This window comes from Ctenopharyngodon idella, chromosome 22, assembly GCF_019924925.1.
Source record: "Ctenopharyngodon idella isolate HZGC_01 chromosome 22, HZGC01, whole genome shotgun sequence".
In the NCBI taxonomy this organism is placed as follows: Eukaryota; Metazoa; Chordata; class Actinopteri; order Cypriniformes; family Xenocyprididae; genus Ctenopharyngodon; species Ctenopharyngodon idella.
Window position 1 is genome coordinate 26,178,886 of NC_067241.1, and position 21,712 is coordinate 26,200,597.

Consider the following 21,712-nt stretch of genomic DNA (forward strand, 5'->3'; position numbering starts at 1 on the left):
TATTTGTTATATTTGGTTTTAAATGTTTCCTTGGCGCTACAGAATAACTCTTGTGAATAAAAATGTGTTTAAGTGATCATTTATTCCAAATGCTATCAAAATTTTCAATTCCGCAAGTGTTTGATAAATTAAACGACAGCGGCATGAATTGTAATCTTTATGAAATGTGAATTTTGTTTTTTGTTCTGTTTTTGTTGTTTTTAACACTACTTGTATAGTTATTTTATGTGCTGTTGAGCCAAAGACAATTTTCCACCTTGGTGGACAATAAAGATATACAATACAATACAATACATATATTATAGTATATTAGTATCTCACTGATAGGTATAAATAATTAACCATGGAAATTAAATATTAAAGAAATATTTTTAAATTTCACTGAGGACAACTTAAATTATTCTATAATATGATTATATTTATAATGATATATATTTTATATATCATTCAACATTATTATTTGTATTCAATTTTAATTTATTTTAATTTAATATTTTCTCCAGTCTCAAGTTAATGTGGGTCCATTTCCTCGAATACTATCAAAACATCACAACCAGCACAGCAACACTGGCTTAACCAATAACATAAATTTGGGGTGGGATTATCTGTTTTTGCTTACCAATACCAGACAGTGGCAGTGTTCGGCAAACCTATTTAAAGACAGTCTTTATTTTTGCACTTACGTTTGGTGTTGCTAGTGCCACAAAAATGACACATTTCAGCTTTAGCATGTTAACACTCACCGTGTGATGTCTTCAATCAGCTGAGACGGATCGGGAGGATAGAATTTGACAGCAAAGGAGAAATGCCAGGGACCCACTAAAAACAATCAGACACAAACTCACATTCATCAGACTCAGCCAACCAAGGTTACAAAGCCAATGTGTCTTGTCTTCCTACACTTACCACGGATTTGTTTCTTGATTTCTTTTGAAGGATCTAGCCAATTCTGAAAGAGAGAACAAAATTTCCTCTATCAAGCAGGGCACACTGATAAGCAAATGCCGCAGTTTCAGCATAGTCTCCTCCACGGCAGGAGCAATCACCTCATACATATTCTGTAAAACGGTCAGTGCATTAATATTCTGCAGCCACAGGAGCTCTAAAAGAGTAGATAAATGTCATCTCCGGCACACCGCACTCCAGTAAGGTCACCCAAAGCCTGGTGACACACGAAAACATTTAATGCCTACTCATCTCGGTCCAGAGGAGATGAAAAGAACTGCCTTATTCACATCTCACAGTACCAACCTTCATAAATGACCACTGATACATGTAAAATATAAAAGCAGAAGAGAAATTGTCTCAAAGTTCAACCCAAGATATTTCCACTAAAAGCCTGGTTGTTTTTATCTGCCCACCCCGCCTGCAACTGTCTTCATACTTTAACATTAATCTTCTCTATTACATTTGAAAAATGGCCACTATCTGTTCCTGGATCTGTTTCTGCCTTTACAAGTGTCTCTGACATATCATGAACTCTCTGCAGGTCTCGCTTCCCATGCTTGATACATGTGGTTTTCAAACGGAAATCATTCAAACTGCAGTGTGATCAGATTTGTTGGCCTGGGAACAATCCCTGCTGATCACAGCAGCAGGCACAAGAGCCTCAGCTGGGAAAAAGAGCTAAGTGGAACTAGACTGGGATAGCCGTAGCAGTTCAGGAATGGTCCTTATGGATAAACTAGGACTGGGGAGTTCCTCAGAGCATTTCAATCAATCTGCTCTGCTGATCCGCCACGCATGATGCAATCGCGTTACAAAGGTCACGCATGACGTACGTGAAAGTACAGATCCAGTGTCTACAAAGCGAACGTGCAAAGACTAAGTCAAACGCCCTTTACAAAAAAAGGTAAAACAACGATGTTGATGATTTTGAAGTTGGAGGAGAAAATGAGATGGAGTTTTTCGCCCTACCGCGGTACTTCAACCTATGTCAGGCGTGACCTTTCTAACGTGATTATGTAATGTGTGGCGGATCGCAGAACAGTGCAAAATGAGCATTTGTAGTTAAAAAGTATATACATTTTTATTTTTTTTTAGAAAATGACTGATCATTTCCTTAGATAAGACCCTTATTCATCGTCTGGGATCGTGTAGAGCCCTTTGAAGCTGCACTGAAACTGCAATTTGGACCTTCAACCCGTTGGTCCCCACTAAAGTCCACTATATGGAGAAAAATCCTGGAATGTTTTCCTCAGAAACCTTCATTTCTTTTCGACTGAAGAAAGAAAGACATGAACATCTTGGATGACATGGGGGTGAGTAAATTTTCAGGAAATTTTAATTCTGAAGTTAACTATTCCTGTAAGTTAAAGCAATTATATAAGAGAAATTCTGTCATGTTTGGCATAGTAATGGATATGACAGTGTTGATATGTTTGGTCTTGGCAGAATAGATCTGCTACACTGCTGCTGCTTTTGGTTATTTCTGCAGCTGCAGAGCAAGTACGGGACTTGCTACTGCCAATACATACACGACACGCTGCTGTGAGCAAGACAGACATGCTGCTGCTGCTGCTGTACAATATAGCGTACATGAATTACCCATAGCAGATCTATACAGGTGGAGCTTGGGAAGGTGGAGGGTACCTGAAAGCATGCTGCAACTGTTACAGCAAATGCTGACCAAGTATTTGAAGGTTAGCTGCTCATTGGCTACAGAGCTGGAACCAATCAACTGTCTATAGAGAATGATGTGATTGCAAGCAAAACTGAGTTAAAGACCTATCAGCCTGCGCCATCTAGAGTTTCATGACAGAACTTTGTATAAGTACAATGGGAGGATGTAACGCTGACCTTTTGGCTCTCTGTGTCACTGAAGGTTAAGCCGAAGTAGTCCTTCTCCAAGAGGTTGAGATGTTCACATACCGCATCCAGTAACACTTGTCCTTTGCAGAGCTTCTATACACAGAGGATGAAGAAGAACAGAGAAAGAGCACAAAAGAAAAGAGATTGATTTAGTGTTTGTCATTGTGGAAAATGCCCCCTTACGATTTTAATCAAAGTCGGGAACATTGCTAGTCTCTTTACTGGGGCACAATAACCTTTCCTGAGTAAATGATGATACTTGGGTTTCTGTCATGCAATGTGAAGGTTTTAAGGACACAAGTCAACATCATATTATTTAGTCAGGCTCATATTAACCAGTAAAATGCTGGTCAACCACGATGTTTGTAATAAGAGGCCAAAAGTCACCAAATATGCTGTGAATAAGAGATTTATGCTAATCATAGAATTCAAAAGGGTCCGATACGTTTTCTGGTCTGCGGCGACTCGCGCATTTGATCCGCTTTGTGCTATCGTGTCAATGGGCCAGAGCAGACTGTGCGGTTTGCGTGACACTAACGTGAAACCAGACTACATTCACCCCAATGGAAAGCATGTTTAGGGCTCGTTTACATACAACACGTTTTTGCTTTGAAAAACGTGAGATGCAGGCAGTGGAATGGGGAAAAAAAAGGTCTCGACACAGTTAACTTGGGCGGCGCATTTTTAGAACGCCGTGTCATGCGCGTGACGCTGCAAAAGACGCAAGAGGTGAGCGCAACGGTCATACACATCCGTCTAGCACATGCTTACATAGAAAAACAATGGAAAAATAGTGCACTAGAATGGACAAATGCGTTCTGTGTGAACGGCCCCTTGCACTGTCTGAATCATTCCCTATCCCCTATATAGTGCACTACGTGCCATTCACCATGTAGAAAATAGTAAATGTGTGAATAAGTGACCGATTTCAACATATTAATATACTTTAGGCTAACATATTCATACTAAAAGCCAAAAAAAACGTACATTTTGATTTCATGGGGACTTTAAAGCGTGCAGCTAAGTGTGCATTACAATTATAATTCACTACCTTACATACTGTATCTAACTGAATATAAAGAGCCAGGCAATAATATATGTGAATATACTATAAATATATTTTGAACTAATGAAATCATGAATGAATGCTTGAAAGAACATTTAAGATAGAAGACTTATGTGCTGTTTCTGCAAAATAAATAAATAAATAAACCTCAAAATTTCTCTTCAGTCATAGCTAAGCATCTGTGTGCCTTTCTGACCGCACCCAGTCATTCTGCACAAAAGAGTGGCATATGCAACACGCTTGAGACACCAGCTCTGGCTTTGCCTTTCTAAAGAAACACTGAGCACTCGCCGCCCAGGGAGGCCGTTTCCCGCGGCGACAGAGATACAGCGCAGCTGTTTCCATGGCAACAGAAATGGTGAGGTTTTATGTGTGTGAGTCTGTGCATGTGTGTGTGTGTCGCCTCCCTGGCCTCTCATGGCTGAAGCACAAGGTTTTTTTTAAGAGGGAGAGAGAAAGAGAGAGTGGGTGTGCTACCATAAAAGGCTTCTTAAGTTATCCAGGGAGCCCCACAATTACAACAGCACATTATTTTGATATGTAAAGGTAATTTCATAGTTTTTACTCTAACATAATGCAGTTGAAAGACTCAGTTTGGAGGATCCCTGGGTGCGGAAATGTACTTGGAGTTCTGAATAACATCGGTACTGTATTTGTTGCCATTGGTGATTTCAGGCAGTACTGTACTTTCACAGCTTGCTTCCAACAGCAAGGCTTGTAATGAGACATGCTCTATTGTTTTTATCTACAGTTTTCTGAGTGCAAAGATTTTTATTATTGATGATGTGACAATGAAATGTTCATTAACATGCTTTATTACTTAAGATATATTAGACTCTTGATATTATGCTTCTCTCTGTGATCAACTCAAGAATAAGCCATTGTTTCAGTGGAGACATCAGATATTTAAAGGGACAGTTCACCCATTCTCACTCATTCCTTCATCTGTGGAACAGAAAACGAGATGTCTAGCTATATTCTCAGGCTGCTTTTTTCCATACAATGCAAGTGAACGGGGGGGAAATGAAAATTCTGTCATCATTTACTCACCCTTGTGTCATTCCAAACCTGTATGACTCACTTTCTTCTGTGGCACATAAAAGGTATTTTGTATTTTGACCATTGTATGCACACACACAAAAAACATTGAGGCATTGCTTAAAACATTTTATTTTATGTTCCACAGAAGAAAAGGCATATAGGTTTGTGAGAGAATGAATTTTCATTTTTTGGTGAACTAACCTTTTAACCACAGAAATAGCATGTAGATCGATTAATTACAATCAATGGCATCTAACGTGTGTGTGTGTGTGTGTGTGTGTGTGTGTGTGTGTGTGTGTGTGTTTTGTACATATTATATATTTACAAACTTATGTTAGATGCGATTAATCGCAATTAATCGACACTATTTATTATTTTTTTTATGAAAACATGATATTTGGTTGTAAACTGTTGTAAAATTAGGCTTGATTTGTGTTGATAATATGGTTTATTAAAGTAAATGTATCCATCCAAATCACCCAAATTCTTATTTTAACTTTTATTATTATTATATTATATTATATTATATTATATATTATAGTATATTATTATTATAGTTAACTAAAACCATAGTTGAAAAATTATATATATATATATATATATATATATATATATATATATATATATATATATATATAAAGCTAGATGCCAGGGCAGCATTTCTCATTTTCTCAGCATGATGTACTAAAATGACTAAAACAAAATAAAATAAAAATTAATTAATAAAAATGTAGGTATATTAAAAAAAAATGAATAACTAAAAACACAAAATTACTAAAAGTTTAATTAAAATTAAAGTGGAAATTATAACACAAATTCATAATATTCATAATATATTGCATAATTCAAAATATGAATAATAGTAATTAATAAAATGTGACCCTGGACCGCAAAACCAGTCATAAGTCGCACGGATATATATTTGTAGCAATAGCCCATTGTATGGGTCAAAATTATTGATTTTTCTTTTATGCCAAAAATCATTAGGATATTAAGTAAAGATCATGTTCCATGAAGATATTTTGTACATTTCCTACCGTAAATATATAAAAAATTTATTTTTGGTATTGTTTTTGAGTGGATATGCATTTCTAAGGACTTCATGTGGACAACTTTAAAGGTGATTTTCTCAATATTTTGATTTTTTTGCACCCTCAGATTCCAGATTTTCAAATCTCAGGCAAATATTGTTCTATCATCAATGGAAAGCTTATTTATTCAGCTTTCATATAATGTGTAAATCTCAATTTCAAAAAATTGACCCTTATGACTGGTTTTGTGGTCCAGGGTCACATATAATAATAAAATAATAATAAATAATAATTTAATATTAATTTTAATTAAACTAATAGTATCCTCAATGATACTAAATAGATAGTGGCATAATAATAAACAGGCTTGTGAGAGTTTGAAAGCAGCCACTTGTCATAACTGACACTTGTCCTTTTGGAGTTTAGATGGGAATCAACATCCTTTTTTATTATTATTATGGAAAAGAGCAATTTGGACATTGTATTATTTTGTGTCCTATGGAAGAAAAACAGTCAAACAGGTTTGGAAAAACCTGAGGGTGAGTAAATGATAAGTTTTTAAAATCGGGGTGAACTTTAGCCAAGGGTGACAAATACCCAAGCCTAGTATACCCTCCTCTGAAATGCTGGAGTATTATTTACTCCATGGGGCCACTAACATGTCACAGTTACAGATTTCCCATCCTCCTCCCCTTCAGTGAAGCGTAGAACACTGGAAGTATAGGCAGCCTTTGACCTTTAGATTGGACAGTCTGTCTCTCTCAGCAGGTGTTGCTGCATCAGTAATGGCAAACGGATGGGACACACTACCAGAGAGCTACGAATAAGACCCCAGAGAAGAGCCATGTCTAAATACACCCTGGAAATCCATCAGCCAGCAGACCCCCGGGGCACACAGGCAGACATGGCACTGATCTCAGAGCAGTATGTGGCACTCCCTGGAGAGCTATAGTGTGGGTGGGCTTTTTACCTATCAATGAACACCCCCACCCCCATCAGCCCACACTAGCATTCATATCTCATGTGCTGTAACTCCCAGGAGCGCTGCAGTAGGGAACATGAAGCTGCAGTGAAATTCAGATGAAGGGATTGAAATCATGTGAGGTCCAGGGATAATCATTTTTTTTAAATTATAATTATAATAATTATTTTATTATAACTATTGTCAATACAGCTGGTGGTTGGTATGGGTCAAATAGTGTAGTTTCAGTTAAGTTTTTTTATGTGTATAAAATACATGAAATATTTATATATAATTAATAGTGCAGTGATTCTAATTTGCTTTTGTTTTGCTGTTAAGTTTTCAAAAGACAGGTGACTAGTTTCACACATGCTCTCTTGAGTATGAGAGTGCTAAAACTGATATACTTTCATAGCACCTCTAAATTAAAGGTAGGGTAGGCAATTTCGGATAAAAAAAAAAAAAAAAAAACAATAAATAGCAAGCTAGCTTTAAAATCATTAGATCCCACCCTCCTTTTAGAGCGCTCTCCAAAGCCACGCCTCCTTCAAAACACATGAGCGCACACAGCCACTGCTGCAGATTCATTTCAGCGTTGATAGTGTTATATTAATGTCCAAGTCTGAGGACGTGAACAGCTCTGGGTAGAACATCATGGGTTGCCATCTCTTAATTACAGTAATTAGGGATTGCATCTAATGGCGTAATAATGTAACTTCTGTTGTTGTTCACGGTCAGGGATTATTTTTTCCGGCGGAAGGAAGGCTTTTAGTTAAAGTTTACTTCATGAAAGTTGCATTGATATATATTTTTGGCTTTAATAGTTGTACTGTGTGGTAACCGTTTTATAAAAGCAATAAGGTACTCGAGGCTAGTCCTGTATCGTGAATAAGTCACGGCTGAAGGGGTTGCAGGCACGACACGAAACACCCTTCAGCCGTGACTTATTCACGATACAGCACAGCTTCTCGTACCCTATTGCTTACACATTATACATTACATTATACATTGCTTATACATTACACCACTTCTGTTATTGATTGGTATCAGGATGTGAAGAAAGTTTCAACCAGTATAACAAAAAGCGTTTATGAAAAACATTGCCTACCCTACCTTTACGTAGCAAAAATGCAGATAGATTTGGGAAATTTTATTCATTTCATTGAATCAGTTACTTCAAACTTTTTTAGAATCAGTTCAAAACACTGATCGAAAAATTTGTTTGTATATATTTAAGTAAATATAAACATCTAAAACCAAACAGTGAGATGAATGAAATGAAATGAGTTTGTTTCACTCGAATAATAATGAAAGTTCATTGTACTTAATAGAAAAAGTTGTGTGAACTCAAAATTTCATTGTAGTAAGCTGAACTTAACATGATTGAGTTGCAGCCGAATTTCTAATTCCCAACATGCTTTGCGTCAGACTGTATAAATAAATGTTGAAATTAAGTGTTATTTTGTGTGTTTTTGCACAAGATTAACATATAGGGAGACATAAGTTAGTGTTTAATGTTGTGTTATGTTTGGATTTACAGGGGGTTCTGTTTTGTAGGGTTACCATTCTGGTGAAGAGTAGAGCCTGTGGTTAGGTTGAGGATAGGTTGCAAAACTTTTAAGACTTTAATTTAAGACTCTGTTTGATTATATACATGCAAGTATATAATGACAGTCTCTTTGATAGTTATAATAACATGTGTTATTTGCTATCTAACATTTAACCAAGACCTGAATGTGATGTCTATGTAAATGAACTGTAATTAACATTATGATGAGTGGGGCGAGGCTGAGAACGATGCCGGAGACGTGATTGTTAATGAGAGACACCTGTGCGCCACACTGGCCTTGCTCCGTTTCCACTGCTCTCGGCCCCGCCCAACTTGTCACAAAAATTTTAAGTTCTACTACCTTAAAAAAAAATATAGTTTCCTCAAATGTTTTGAGTATTCTGAATTTATTGAGTTTTACAGTGTATTATTATTTTAATGCAAATGAATACTAATGATTAAATATGTTAAACTAGATTTTTACTAAATGTTGAATCTTGTCAAGTAGACTACTTCTAAATTATGATTATTGTTTCTTTTGACTGAAAATAATAATACATAATATAGATAATTGAGATGAAAGCCTGAAGAAATGTCAGAATAATTACGTATATAATATTAATAACCATACCTTTCAAAAGTAGTCAATAAGATCACACGATCCTTTATAAATCATTCTAATATGATGATTTGATGCTCAAGAACATTTCTTGTTATGATCAATGTTGAAAACAGTTGTGCTGCTTAATATTTTTGTGGAAACCGTGATACTTTTTTTCAGATTTTTTTGATCAATAGGACAGCATTTATTTGAAATTGAAATCTTTTGTAATATAAATCTCTTTACTTTCACTTTTGATCACTTTAATGCATCCTTGCTGAATAAAAGTACTACTTTCTTTCAAAAACACATATATATAACATTTTAAAACATGTAAGAATTACACAGGGAATAAACTAACTATTGTAATATTGGTACATATGAATACTAATGTATATAATATTAAACAAGGTATTTTACTATTTTGATTTGTCAAGTAGATTACTTCTAAATTCTGATTATAATTTCTTGTGATTGAAAATAATCATACTTCAAAAGAATACTTCTTAGCTAATCTATAAATTTTGACAATCATCTAAACAATCAGATGAGATATCAAATCAGGATATAGTTTCTCAGCTACACTGCCCAGCTCTACTGGAAAAATCACAAATAATCTAGCTGGTTAAGCAGTCGGCAGGGGTGTGGTTGACCTAAAGGAATACAGCACAACAGTATATGAAAAAGCTGAGAGCCCTAGAGGTCTAGCACCATGTTTCTTCAGAACAACACAAATTAGTTTTAGCGCACGCAAGCAACTGCTGTACCTCCACCCCGGTCTCATAGGCAGATCCATCTAGCAGTGTGACTTTCACAGGTACTGTCTTTGGTCTTTTGGAGGATTTCTGCGGGGATCTGGACATCCTACTTGGCGTTTTCTCCGACGAATCATCCGTATCTCTGTGCTCATCCGACATCTTTGAATCGTGATCCTGAATTCAAGTGATCAAAAAGTATAGCTTTAAAAAAAAAACAGCTTTCCTGGCTAGAAACAAAAATAGTCTGAAATGGTGTATCGTTCAAAAGCAATGCATGAAAGGATGTTTTATGAATGAATTTCAATTGATAGAAAGTTGCATGGCATTTTCAAATGTATTATAAGGCATGATATTTTAATAAATTATATATCTTAAGCTTACCATATAACCTCCGTCTGCTGTATTCTTTGTGGTTGAACTTCTCTCTGACATAGCAATCACTTGCAGTCCTAAAGTATTAAAAAAAAAAAAAAAACTCATTAAACAGACTTTCCTCACACTCAACATATTAACTTCTTTATAGGCCTGAACATACTTTAATGAACATATACATACTATATATTTGACCGTTGACAACATAGTGGTGCTACTTTCATGTTTCTCGTATCACTTTCAGTATATTGAAGAGGTTTTTATTCTTAAAGCAAGAATCTTCTGCATTCCACAAAAAGAACAAAGCCCTATGGGTTTGGAACAACATGAGATTACTGAATAATTGTCTGAATTTTCATTTTTAGGTGAACTATCCCTTTAATATGATTTGATAGAAGAAGAACAAACACATCTGTTGGTTTATCTAATGAGCCATGCTGCGGCATGTTCATGTGTGCTGCAGAGCGAATGTTTCACAGTTAGTCACCAAATGACCAGTACAGAGTCTCTTTACTGAATCAATGCCTGTAAGAGAGGACATCTGGTGACTTATAGCGCAGGAAATGTGTTCATTGACACATATTGATGAGAAACAACTAAAACATTATGTGTCTTTGCCATAAATATAATTAGCTAGCGATGATCTCATATTAATAAATTAACAAGCTGTGATACACAGTTTGAGTACGCAGATTTACTATGTTGAAATGAAGCACTTAATGAAATGAGTAAACATAAGCATTTTATTTATTGGCTATGTTATTTTTCTTTCTCTAGAATAGAAATCTTGGTAAAATAAGACAGATGGACATAGAAGCTTAAAATGTACAATCCTTTTTTAGCAAATAAACTTCTCAGTGTTTAATGGTGTTGAGGTGTCGCAGCTTGACAGTTTGATACCACTGTGAATATGCTAATCGCCTTCATTTCCATCTCATTCACTTGCACCACGCTGTGCTACTAAAAGCCCCAAACATCTCCCCCATAGAAAATCTCCAAATATCACTCAATAAAAGCATTGCAGTTGCAACAAACAAAGCTCCTCATATGGCCATGCTAATTTTCATCGTTCACTCTTTAAGTACTATCCACTAAATGTAGCCGTGATTCAGTCAGAAGACAAACAGCCAGTCCATTAAATGGCTAATCTATACATTTAACTCTGGTCGCTGACTTATGTCTTTTACCAATTAACCGATTTTAACTGAAACTCTGCAGTTTGCCTTAATGGAGGACTTAATGCTTTAATTATTTTAGCTGAACTCTTACGGCCTTGAGTGTTTAAGCTTGATGTTTTTATTCATAGAACAGAGGACAAGAAATTATAGTGAGAAGATCAGGATCAGGAAACATCATGAGTCAGATTTAAACAAACTGCCCATGTGAGCTTATTTCTATGTCCATGACAGTTCTATAGATGCTGACAAAAGAGAATATAGACTGATAAAATATGATAAAGTATCAAGAAATGTGAAGAAATCGTAAAAATGACCCTAAGTTTTGTGACTCTTGGTCCATCTCTGTTAGCTTTAAAGCCTATCTATAACAGTAGTTCCCAAACTGGGGTAGGCGTATGACTGGGGATACGTGAGGTGACAGAGGGGGTACATGAACAAAATGCAGAGTTTTGCCATTAATTTAATTCTGCACCTACTTTAAAATAACATTACCGAGCATGTACAGTATTTCTAACAGGAAAAATGCCACCTCTACTGTAAAAACAGGAAAATGGTAGTGTTGTAAAAGGTCAAATACATGACACCCAATCAAATTAAATCATCTTTTGTGGTCTAAACTGACTGCATCCACACAAGCAGCGTGCATATGATAGGTTGCGTGCAGAGTATGCTGCCTTACACTACATTACTGCTGTTCTCAACAATGTACCTTTGTAAAAGTGGGGTTTTAGCACTTACTAGCATGACGAACAAATATGTAAAACATTTTCAGCTGGTTAAACTTAGAAATTAAAGTTCACCTGCTGCCTTAAAAATGTGAGTTAACTCAACTAAACATAAGTTAACTCACCTTGAAGATAATCTTTGTTTCAACTCACAAATAGTCAAGACAATGCATTACTTTAAGTTTAAATTTTAACTTAAAGTAATGCGTTGTCTTGACTATTTTTGAGTTGAAACAAAGCTTATCTTCAAGTTGAGTTAACTCACATTTTTAAGGCAGCAGGTGAACTTACATTTCTAAGTTTAACCAGCTGAAAATGTTTTACGACACAGACTGTGTGCATAGAGATCAATAAGACTCAAACTCCCTTCGATAGAAAAACATACCCTGTGTGGGTTCTTGTTTTTAATGTTGATAATATATTAACAGTTCAACAAACAAAAAGGTAATATTAAGTGATGTACATAGATAACACAGTATTGTCAGTATTGTTTGCTCTATTTTGAAAAGAAATAATAGTTCCAATGAAAGCAGCAGCAGAGTGGTGTTTCGTTATTGAACTAATATGTGGCTTTGAACAAATCGGGAGAGTCAATGATTCAATGACCCATTCATAAATACAGCCACTTCCTTCGTTACTGAATGAATGAATAACTCGATGACTCTCTCATTAAAGGGTTCACCCCAAAATTTTTGTCATTAATTACTCACCCTCATGTTGTTCCACACACATAAGACCTTCATTCATTTTCAGAACACAAATTACGATATTTTGATGAAATCCGAGAGGTTTTTTTTTTATCCTCCATTGAAACTCAAAAAATTAGTCTCTCCCCTGTCATTCTGCTATGCTAATTTCGATGCAGCGCTTCCAGGTTCTATGTCCGAACGGCGGCTCAGTATTGGCCGACGTCTGTTCATGTGAGCAGCACAAGGCATGCGTGTGATGCTGACGCAGGAGCCGGCCAATAATGAGCCGGCATTTGGATGTAAACACGGAAAAGTAGCACTGTGCCAACTGAGTAACAGACTGACAAGGAAGAGGAAAAATTGTTGAATAAAGTCGTTATTTTTGCACACAAAAAGTATTCTCATCACTTCATAACATTAAGGCTGAACCACTGCAGTCACATTGACTATTTTAACAATGTTTTTACTACTTTTCTGGACATTGAATGCCGTTGTTTTCAATGGAGAATAAAAAAAAACTCAGATTTCATCAAAAACATCTTAATTTGTGTTCTAAAATTGAACGAAGGTCTTACGGGTGTGGAACAACATGAGGGTGAATAATAACGACAGAAATTTCATTTTTGGGTTAACTAACTCTTTAAGACAGTGATTTGCCCCCACCTACTGGCAGTTTTAGTTTAATATTTAAAAGTATCACTTCATGTGTACCATTATTTCATATTTCTCTATAGAACATTTTTATTTAAAACATTATTTCATAATATTAGCCTATTTGTGCCATTGTAATTGTATTCATGCCACCTCTGAGCAGCATTAAACTGTGTAAATGCATCTAGATGCAGCTTGTGCCACTGCAGTGCCAAGATAGCTTTTGTTTATGATTTCATTTGATTGAAATGATTGATTTAGTTTAACTTATTGCTTTTTTTATTATATCAATAATTAAATTAATGGAATTTTAAGAATTTGACATGAAACATGACATACATTTAATAGGGTTAGAAAATCTTTGCCTTTATAAAGGTAAATATTTTACCTAAAAATCAATTTAACTCCTAAAAGTTGACAAGGTTCACTTTTAGCACATTACACATTTAAAGTCTGCATGAAACGGAAGTTGCAATAGTCTTTTCTTCCCTATTATGACATATATCAGAGTGAAACGGCTTCACAAATGAGACAAAAATGTAGGACAGGAATGGATTTTGTGGGGAATTGCTTGGATGGTTGTGGTCAGGTTGTCCCGCCCTCGCGCCAGTAAACACATCATCAGAGAAGAGAAGAGATGTTGTTGCGAGAGGGAGGGAAAGTTATTTGGATTAAAGATTACAAGGGCATATGAATTTAAAACAAAAAAAATGATGTGCACGGATAAATCATTTATAATAATTACTGCAATATTTCATTTAAAAAATCATGGTGATTTCATGGTGACTTTCTCTTCTGGAAAAAGGGTCCAAACATATTGATGACTCATCCTGCACAACACAGAATTTTGTCCAATCAAATGCTCTCTAGAACATGTATGCCCCTCCCCCTAAAACCATTTGCTACCAACTATTAAAATATCAAATCATGGTTCGTTTTATATGCCCCGCACACACTTCCTGTTTCAACAGCGAATGCATTAATACAAAAGACAAAACTGCACTCATCAAGCCATTTCAAATGGGCCCTTAACACTAATGTGATGAAAAGAGCTTTTCAAAATCAGTGTTAAAAAACTTCTAGTGTTAAAACACATCATTTACTCATCATGAGATGACCCAGCTACAGAAATGTATGAAGAACCAGAATAGTCACATTTGCTCTCCCAGCTCCTTCTCTTTCAGTTAATGTGTCTTCGGATCAATATATTGATGAGGCCTGTTACTGGGCTAAGAAGGTCAGTTTATAGTCTAGAAATTAATTTATGTGCCTCCATCAATGGATAGTCGTCAATGTTACCACAAATCAATGTTTGTACAAAAATGTTTTAATGTTTGACTAAAATTATAATTATACTAAAAGTTAAAATAAAAATATGACATAATAACAAAAGAAATATAATAATTTTGACAACTATTTTAAAAAACGTGTGTATGTGTGTGTATACTTCCACAAGGCTCAACACAAACTAAAGAGTTTGAACCTTAGACATACACTGAAGGCTCATAAGCTAACAGCTTAACAAAACAAGCCTGCCTCTGCAGAGGTCTCAGTCAGCCCTGCTTGAGCTCAGAAAACAGCATACGCTTTAAAGTGACCACAGCACAACAGCCTGAAGAAAACGACTAGGAATAAATAAAATAACGTAACACACTAACACAAGAATGCAACTAAATGAAGAGGAGACACACATAATTAAATAGCACAATTCACCTAGAGCTAATGTAATCCAATGTGAGCCTTTTTTATTATAGCTATATAGTCTAAATGTTACAAGGCATTTTTTTTTTTCATTTTCAGTGCAGAAATACTAGAACAAAACATTCAGCGGAGTTCTTGACTCAGTTTTAAAGAACCTTTTATGCCAAAAAGGTTCTATATATTCATAAAATTTAATCAAAATAAAAAATTAATTAAAAATACATCCATAAATTGATCTCATGACGGGAACCCCTAAAAGGTTCTATATATGAAGCGTCAGACAGAATCCTTTAAAGGGTTAGTTCACCCCAAAAAAAATTAAATTCTGTCATTAATTACTCACTCTCGTGTCGTTCTACACCCGTAAGACCTTTGTTCATCTTCAGGACACAAATTAAGACATTTTTGATGAAATCAATGATCCGGCCTCCGCTAGACTGCACCATAATTACCACATTCAAGGCCCAGAAAGGTAGTAAAGACATTGTTAAAATAGTCAACATGACTACAGTGGTTCAACCTTATTGTTATGAAGCAACGGGAATATTATTGTGTGCAAAAACAAAAATAACGACTTTATTCAACAATCTCTTCTCTTCCATGTCGACGCATGCATTTTTTTTTTTTTTTTTTGTGCGCAAAAAGTATTCTCATCGCTTCATAACATTAAGGTTGAACCACTGTAGTCACGTGGACTATTTTAACCATGTTTTTACTACTTTTCTGGACCTTGAATGTGGTAATTTCATTGCTTTCAATGGAGGATAAAAAAACCTCTCGGATTTCCTCAAAAATATCTTAATTTGAACGAAGGTGTGAGTAATTAATGACAGAATTCATTTTCGGTGAACCAACCCTTTAATGTTCACTATAGAAGCTTTTCTTCTAAGAGTGTTAAAGAAATCATCAATTCAACTTATGAATACTTTTAAACCTTATTTATGGTTAAATAACTCCTGTAAATCATTTTCAAATCTTGGATAGATCAGCAGGCTTGATGATCTGGCTGGCATGTTATTGAAATATTATTTTTCACAAAAGTAAAAAAAAATAAAAAATAAAAAAAAAAATATGCCAATTCTAATAATAACAGTCTCAGTTCTGTTTAACTCTTTTAATCATGTTTCAATTCTTTCCACATATTTTAACTCAAAATTGTCCAAAAATGAAAATCCATATTTTATTTTTTTATTATTAATATTACAGTTACTTTTGGCACATACAAATACTACTTTTACTAAATGATGGCAGGTAGATTTGTTACAATTGCCTGGGGTTCCATCTCATAAAATGACTCTGATTCTGATTATGCATTCATTAATAAGACAAAGATAATGTATTCTTCTTCAAACATATGGGAAGCTTCTGAAGAAATACTAAGACAGGTGGATGGGAGACAGAGGTGCATTCAGAAAGACAAAGAGAGAACACTTCCTTAGAAATGCCAACCAAATTACTGCTACCTAATAAGTGAGACTTTAATTCCTCTGTATAATTACATCTTCCTTGTAAACAGATGATGGATAATGTGGCATTAGGAACCGTAGTGTTGAAAAGCTGAGATTAACATTCTACATCCAGATGCTTATATTGGGATTTAATGCTGTCGAGTTTTGAACCACACACATGGCAATTTCCACAACAAGAAACTGGGGAGATTAAAAAGACCAATAACCAAGCACTTCAGAAGACGACAGCGTGTGGATGTATATGAGTGCTAAAAACTCCCAGAGAGAAATATTCAGGAAACTGCAGCTCTTGGAAAGAGCACAAGATAAATTGCAGAACATCTGGCCCACAGTCCCTTGTTCCTAACATTCAGAAATCTACAGAACCACCTCGGCTCAAATGCTACACAAACGCCGACACATCTTGACTGTAATAGGTCTCTTTTGAGTTCATACACCTGGGACAGATCCAGGAAAAATCGACTCCCTGTAAAGCACAGCTTTAAATACTTCAGTTCAAAGAATGTAATACAATTGTGATATGCAGCCTTTTTGATGACAGGGGGTTAGCACTGATTGGACTACCATTATTCTGAGATGAATAAATGAGATGTACTTTAGCATGATTGCTAAGGAAAAGTCAATTTTTGATTGCAAAGGCAAAGGTGCAACACTCAGCCAGTGAGATCATAAGTGAGGTTCAACAAAAAAAAAAAAAAAAAAATGGTGACCATGCTTTTGCCAAGGAGGATGTGTTCCTTTCCCTAAAAATAACTAACCCCTAACAATTAAAAGAAATAACTGATGATGGTTAACAAGAGAGTTATCCAAGTCTTAAAGGGATAGTTGTATGAATTGTAAATTCTGCCAAAACAATGAAAGTCAATGAGGTCGAATGTTGTTCTAGACCCCACTGACTGATTGTATAGACAAAAACAATTGCAGCATTCTTCAAAAGTGCAGAAGAAAGAAAGTTATAAGCATTTAGGACAACATGAGGGTGAGTAAATGATGAGAAAATGTTCAATTTGGAGTGAACTTAAGCTAGTTTTGTGTAGGCAGACGACTATCGTCTGTTTCAGGTGCAGATTATTTTGGGCCAAGAACTGCCCACTTAGACAAGAATAGACTGTCTGACTGAGATGAGAAACAAAAAGTTTCGTTTTGGATTTATTGTGCTGTTTAGGAATTGGAGATCTTCTAAAATATTGCATTGCCACATTAATAGACCAGTGTGGAAGAATAATTGTGCAGCACTGTACATATATACACAGCTGTACACAGATTAAATTAGCAGAAATGTGTTAAATTTGTAATCAGATTGTACAGACTATTTCTCAGAGATTAATCAAAATATGCAATTATACTTAGTTTGCTTGTTACCTAAGTGCATCAAACGAAACTCTGAACATCTTTCAGTGATTTGATGCCACTAACCTGGCAAACTTCAGCATTTTGAGGAAGAACTATTGACTGGATTTGCTAATTGACACGTAGCACTACCTTAAATGCAATGGGGATGAAATGATACCAACCATAAAGACCCATAAAAACAGGCCAAAGTCATCACAGGTTTATGGAAAACCCTTCACTCATAATCTTGTAAACATGGGTAAACAAATACAATGTTGAAATACAATAGCTTTTCATTGAAGAATAATGGGTAAAGGATTACAAGGCAAGATAAAATGTATTGCATTGTCAGAGACGGGGCCTCTCGTTTAATGAAATAACATGCATGAGATTCGCTTCTCTAATGTCATCTGTTTCACCCCCTGATCGTTATACATGAATGACTGCTCTGGTCAATACACACCTAATCAGCAGGCTCTGGGAGATAATAAGGAATCCGACATGGGGCGGTTCTGCTTTTTTTTCTTTTCTTTTCTTTTTGTCTAGATGTTTCACCTGCAAGTTTTTTCTTGCAGATGTCAGTGTTAAAATTTACACGTAAAATTATGGATAATAAGATCAATGGCATATTATATTTGTGTTGACTTGAAAAACACAGTTTTTGACAAGCATTTCAAGATTGTACATTAAATTATTCAGCCAATACTACATGGACCATTAGTGAATCACTTTGAAACTAATGTTAGTGGAGATTTGTTTACACTTAAAGGATACTTACATAACTTACATCTCATCTTTTGAATCATATGATCAGACTTTTTTCATCCAATTTACAAAATGTCATAGCCAATCATAGGATATACAATAACTTTACAAAATAGTACGCTGAGACATGTTATAAGAATGCGGAGCAACATTCACGTCTAATATAAAATTAAAGGGATAATTCACCCCAAAAAATAAAACTTCTGTCTTTCTTTACTCAACCTCATGTTGTCCAAAATCTGTCTGACTTTCCTTCTTTTACAAAAGATGAACTAGTCATGCTGCAATCCATGGCAATCAAACACATGACCATTGCTTGTGCCATGCTCGACTGTTTGAGCTATGAAAAATCTCATTTGGACTTCCATATTTTCAAATGGGCCACTGCGATCAGTACAAACCTACTGCGACGTGTCTTCACTTGCTATTATTTTAAAGGGGACATATCATGAAAATCTGACTTTTTGCATGTTTAAGTGCTATAAACAGATACCGGGTGCATCTACCAGACCAGAAAACATGAAAAAGGACAACCCAATAACTTTGTTTTGGTAAGCCTTTCTCTGCAAGCATGTGAAAAAAACAAGCCGTTCAGATTTCACTCACCCTTGTGACGTAGGAATTGGATCTTATTATAATATTTCCACCCCCTGAATCTGTATGTTTCTACCCACAGCGCTGCCATTTTGTTTTGTAACACTGGTCCTGGAGTGCAGCTGTCCTGCACAGTTTAGCTACAATCCTGATCAAACACACTTAAATGTCGTCAGGATTACTATAAGTCTCTATTAACGAATACAAGTCTCCATAAACTCCTGGCATCTGAGCCACTAAGGACGCAGTGGTGTAATTATATTTATGAAGGGAATGTGTCCACATAAATTCAAATACCAGTATTTTACACCAGCTTTGCACACGAGAGATTTGCACAGAAGATGATTCTCAAAGATGGATCGATACCAACTGTTCATGATCCAATTTCATATATATTTCGTGATGTTTGCAAATTGTCTTTCGGAATGTGTTTCATTAGCATGTTGCTAATGTACTGTTAAATGTGGCTAAAGTTGCCATCGTTTCTTACTGTATTCACGGAGACCAGAGCCATGTCATTATTTTAATTTTTAACCCGAAAACACAGTGTGTAGCAGTGTTCAACAGTGTGTAGCTTTAGCCATATTAGCCGTGCAGCATGCTATCAAACTCATTCAGAATCGAATGTTAGCAAACATCCAGAAAAAAAAAACATGCCATACCAAAGGCATTATATATATAGAAAGACGGTGCACTTGTATTATTATGAATGAGAGAAAGTGCAACGTGCAATATGGTGGAATAAGTCATTTCAAAGATGGCCGCTGAGAGAAATTACTTGTCTTAAAGGGACTTTGGCTACACCTACGTGATCTGATATGCTGCATCACGAACAGTTTGTTATTATCCATTTTGAGACTTATATTTGCTGTGTGAGCTTCTCCTGTATTATTTATGCCTCAGTGTATTGGAATCGTGAGCTTGGGGGCAGGGAGCACGAGCTCATTTGCATTCAAATGAACACACACCAAATCAGCACATTTTTTCTCCCACGCAAAAAAAAAAAATAGTTAGTTAAAACATGGTATAATAAAAAAAATCCATGGGGTATTTTGAGCTGAAACTTTACAGACATATTCTGGGGACACCTGAGACTTATACTACATCTTGTAAAAAGCATAATAGGTCACCTTTAATCTACACATATAGTGGAGCGGAAGACTGACTTAAAAAATTACCTAAATTTCAGTCTGTTCTTCACACACACCTATTGCATGCCCTTGAGGAAAGCATGAGTCATATAGACTACATGGAAAAGAGCAGCGTGAACATTCTTCTAAACATCTCCTTTTATGTTCCACAGAAGAAAGTAGGTCAAACAGGTTTGGAACGACATGAGGGAGATGTTTTTCATTGTTCAGCCCTTCAGAAGGTATTGTGAAAATAGCAATTCTGACATTAAAAGTTAAATAATTAATTCTGTTAAGCTCTTAATGAACAGTGGTGATTAGATGCACACTTTGACCTTTGTGTAGTAGCTTTCATGGTGGGTCTGCTCTTTCATCTGAAGTGTTTCCTCCAACTAAAGCACTCACCATGATCAAAACTGCATTTAACACAGATGATGATGGATAATTAAAATGCCCAAACAGAGATCAAGCAGCCTTATCCTGTTGCACTGAGAATTAAATCTGATCAGCAACTCTAATGTTGTTCCATGTACATGTACCCATGCCTTTGTTTATCATCAAGTCAGAGGCCAGGTTTGATCGCGGATAATCCAAATGGATCACTGATGCAGTAGAAGATGACTGAGACCTCTACAATAGTAGTTAATTAAGAGTGTTTGTTTGTAAATGTGTTTGCTCATGTAGACTAACAAATGCTGCAAAATATCTCTGCAGTGTTTATGAGATTATCAAGCACAGACATTAGGCAACAAGACTGCTGCCTCTGATTTGCTAAAGTTCCCAGTTCTGCCATAATGCACATTGGGAGCGCAGTAGTGAGCTGGCACTGCCCCAGGGCCATATGGACATATGGAGAACTGAACCTGATGTAACCAGTGACAAGCCGAACACTTTTTTTTTTTTTTTTCAGTAGCATGATGCTATCAGAGCCTAACCTTCATCTGCTGAATAATAACAAACAACTCAGAAAGAAAAAGGAATACGTTGAATAGTACATATATATTGGGAAGACTTTTGTTGCATTTTCTGTGCTGATTTTGGGAAAATATGCAGAATTTTGTGGAATGAATTTTCTCTATAAAGCCTACAGTTTCATATTTGATACACAAATATCTAAGGCCTCTAAATTCGATCAAAACGTTGCTGAAAAAACTGTTATTCACAATCTACTACATGCATTCTGTCATCTGATTAATAGTTTATACATTTTTTAAAAGTTTATACATTTTTTAAAAACAAGTAAAAGCCCTTTTAGTATAATTTAAAAAAATGTCCCTCTACAGGTTGT

The 21,712-nt window shown here is 35.6% G+C and overlaps 1 protein-coding gene across 15 annotated transcripts in view; it reads right to left on the reverse strand.

Annotated features, from left to right (window-relative positions):
* Positions 1–21,712, reverse strand: part of si:dkey-178k16.1 (band 4.1-like protein 1) — a 66,447-nt gene that overhangs the window by 24,532 nt on the left and 20,203 nt on the right. For all 15 annotated transcript variants that reach the window (XR_007927552.1, XR_007927551.1, XR_007927553.1 and 12 more), the window contains exons 2-6: positions 10,200–10,267; positions 9,828–9,992; positions 2,800–2,904; positions 907–949; positions 744–819 (exon numbers count right to left, since the gene is read on the reverse strand). Coding sequence is in view for 12 of the 15 variants with exons in the window: in XM_051880316.1 (XP_051736276.1) it covers positions 744–819; positions 907–949; positions 2,800–2,904; positions 9,828–9,992; positions 10,200–10,250 (440 nt within the window). In the remaining 3 variants the exon portion in view is untranslated. The remainder of the gene's footprint in view (positions 1–743; positions 820–906; positions 950–2,799; positions 2,905–9,827; positions 9,993–10,199; positions 10,268–21,712) is intronic.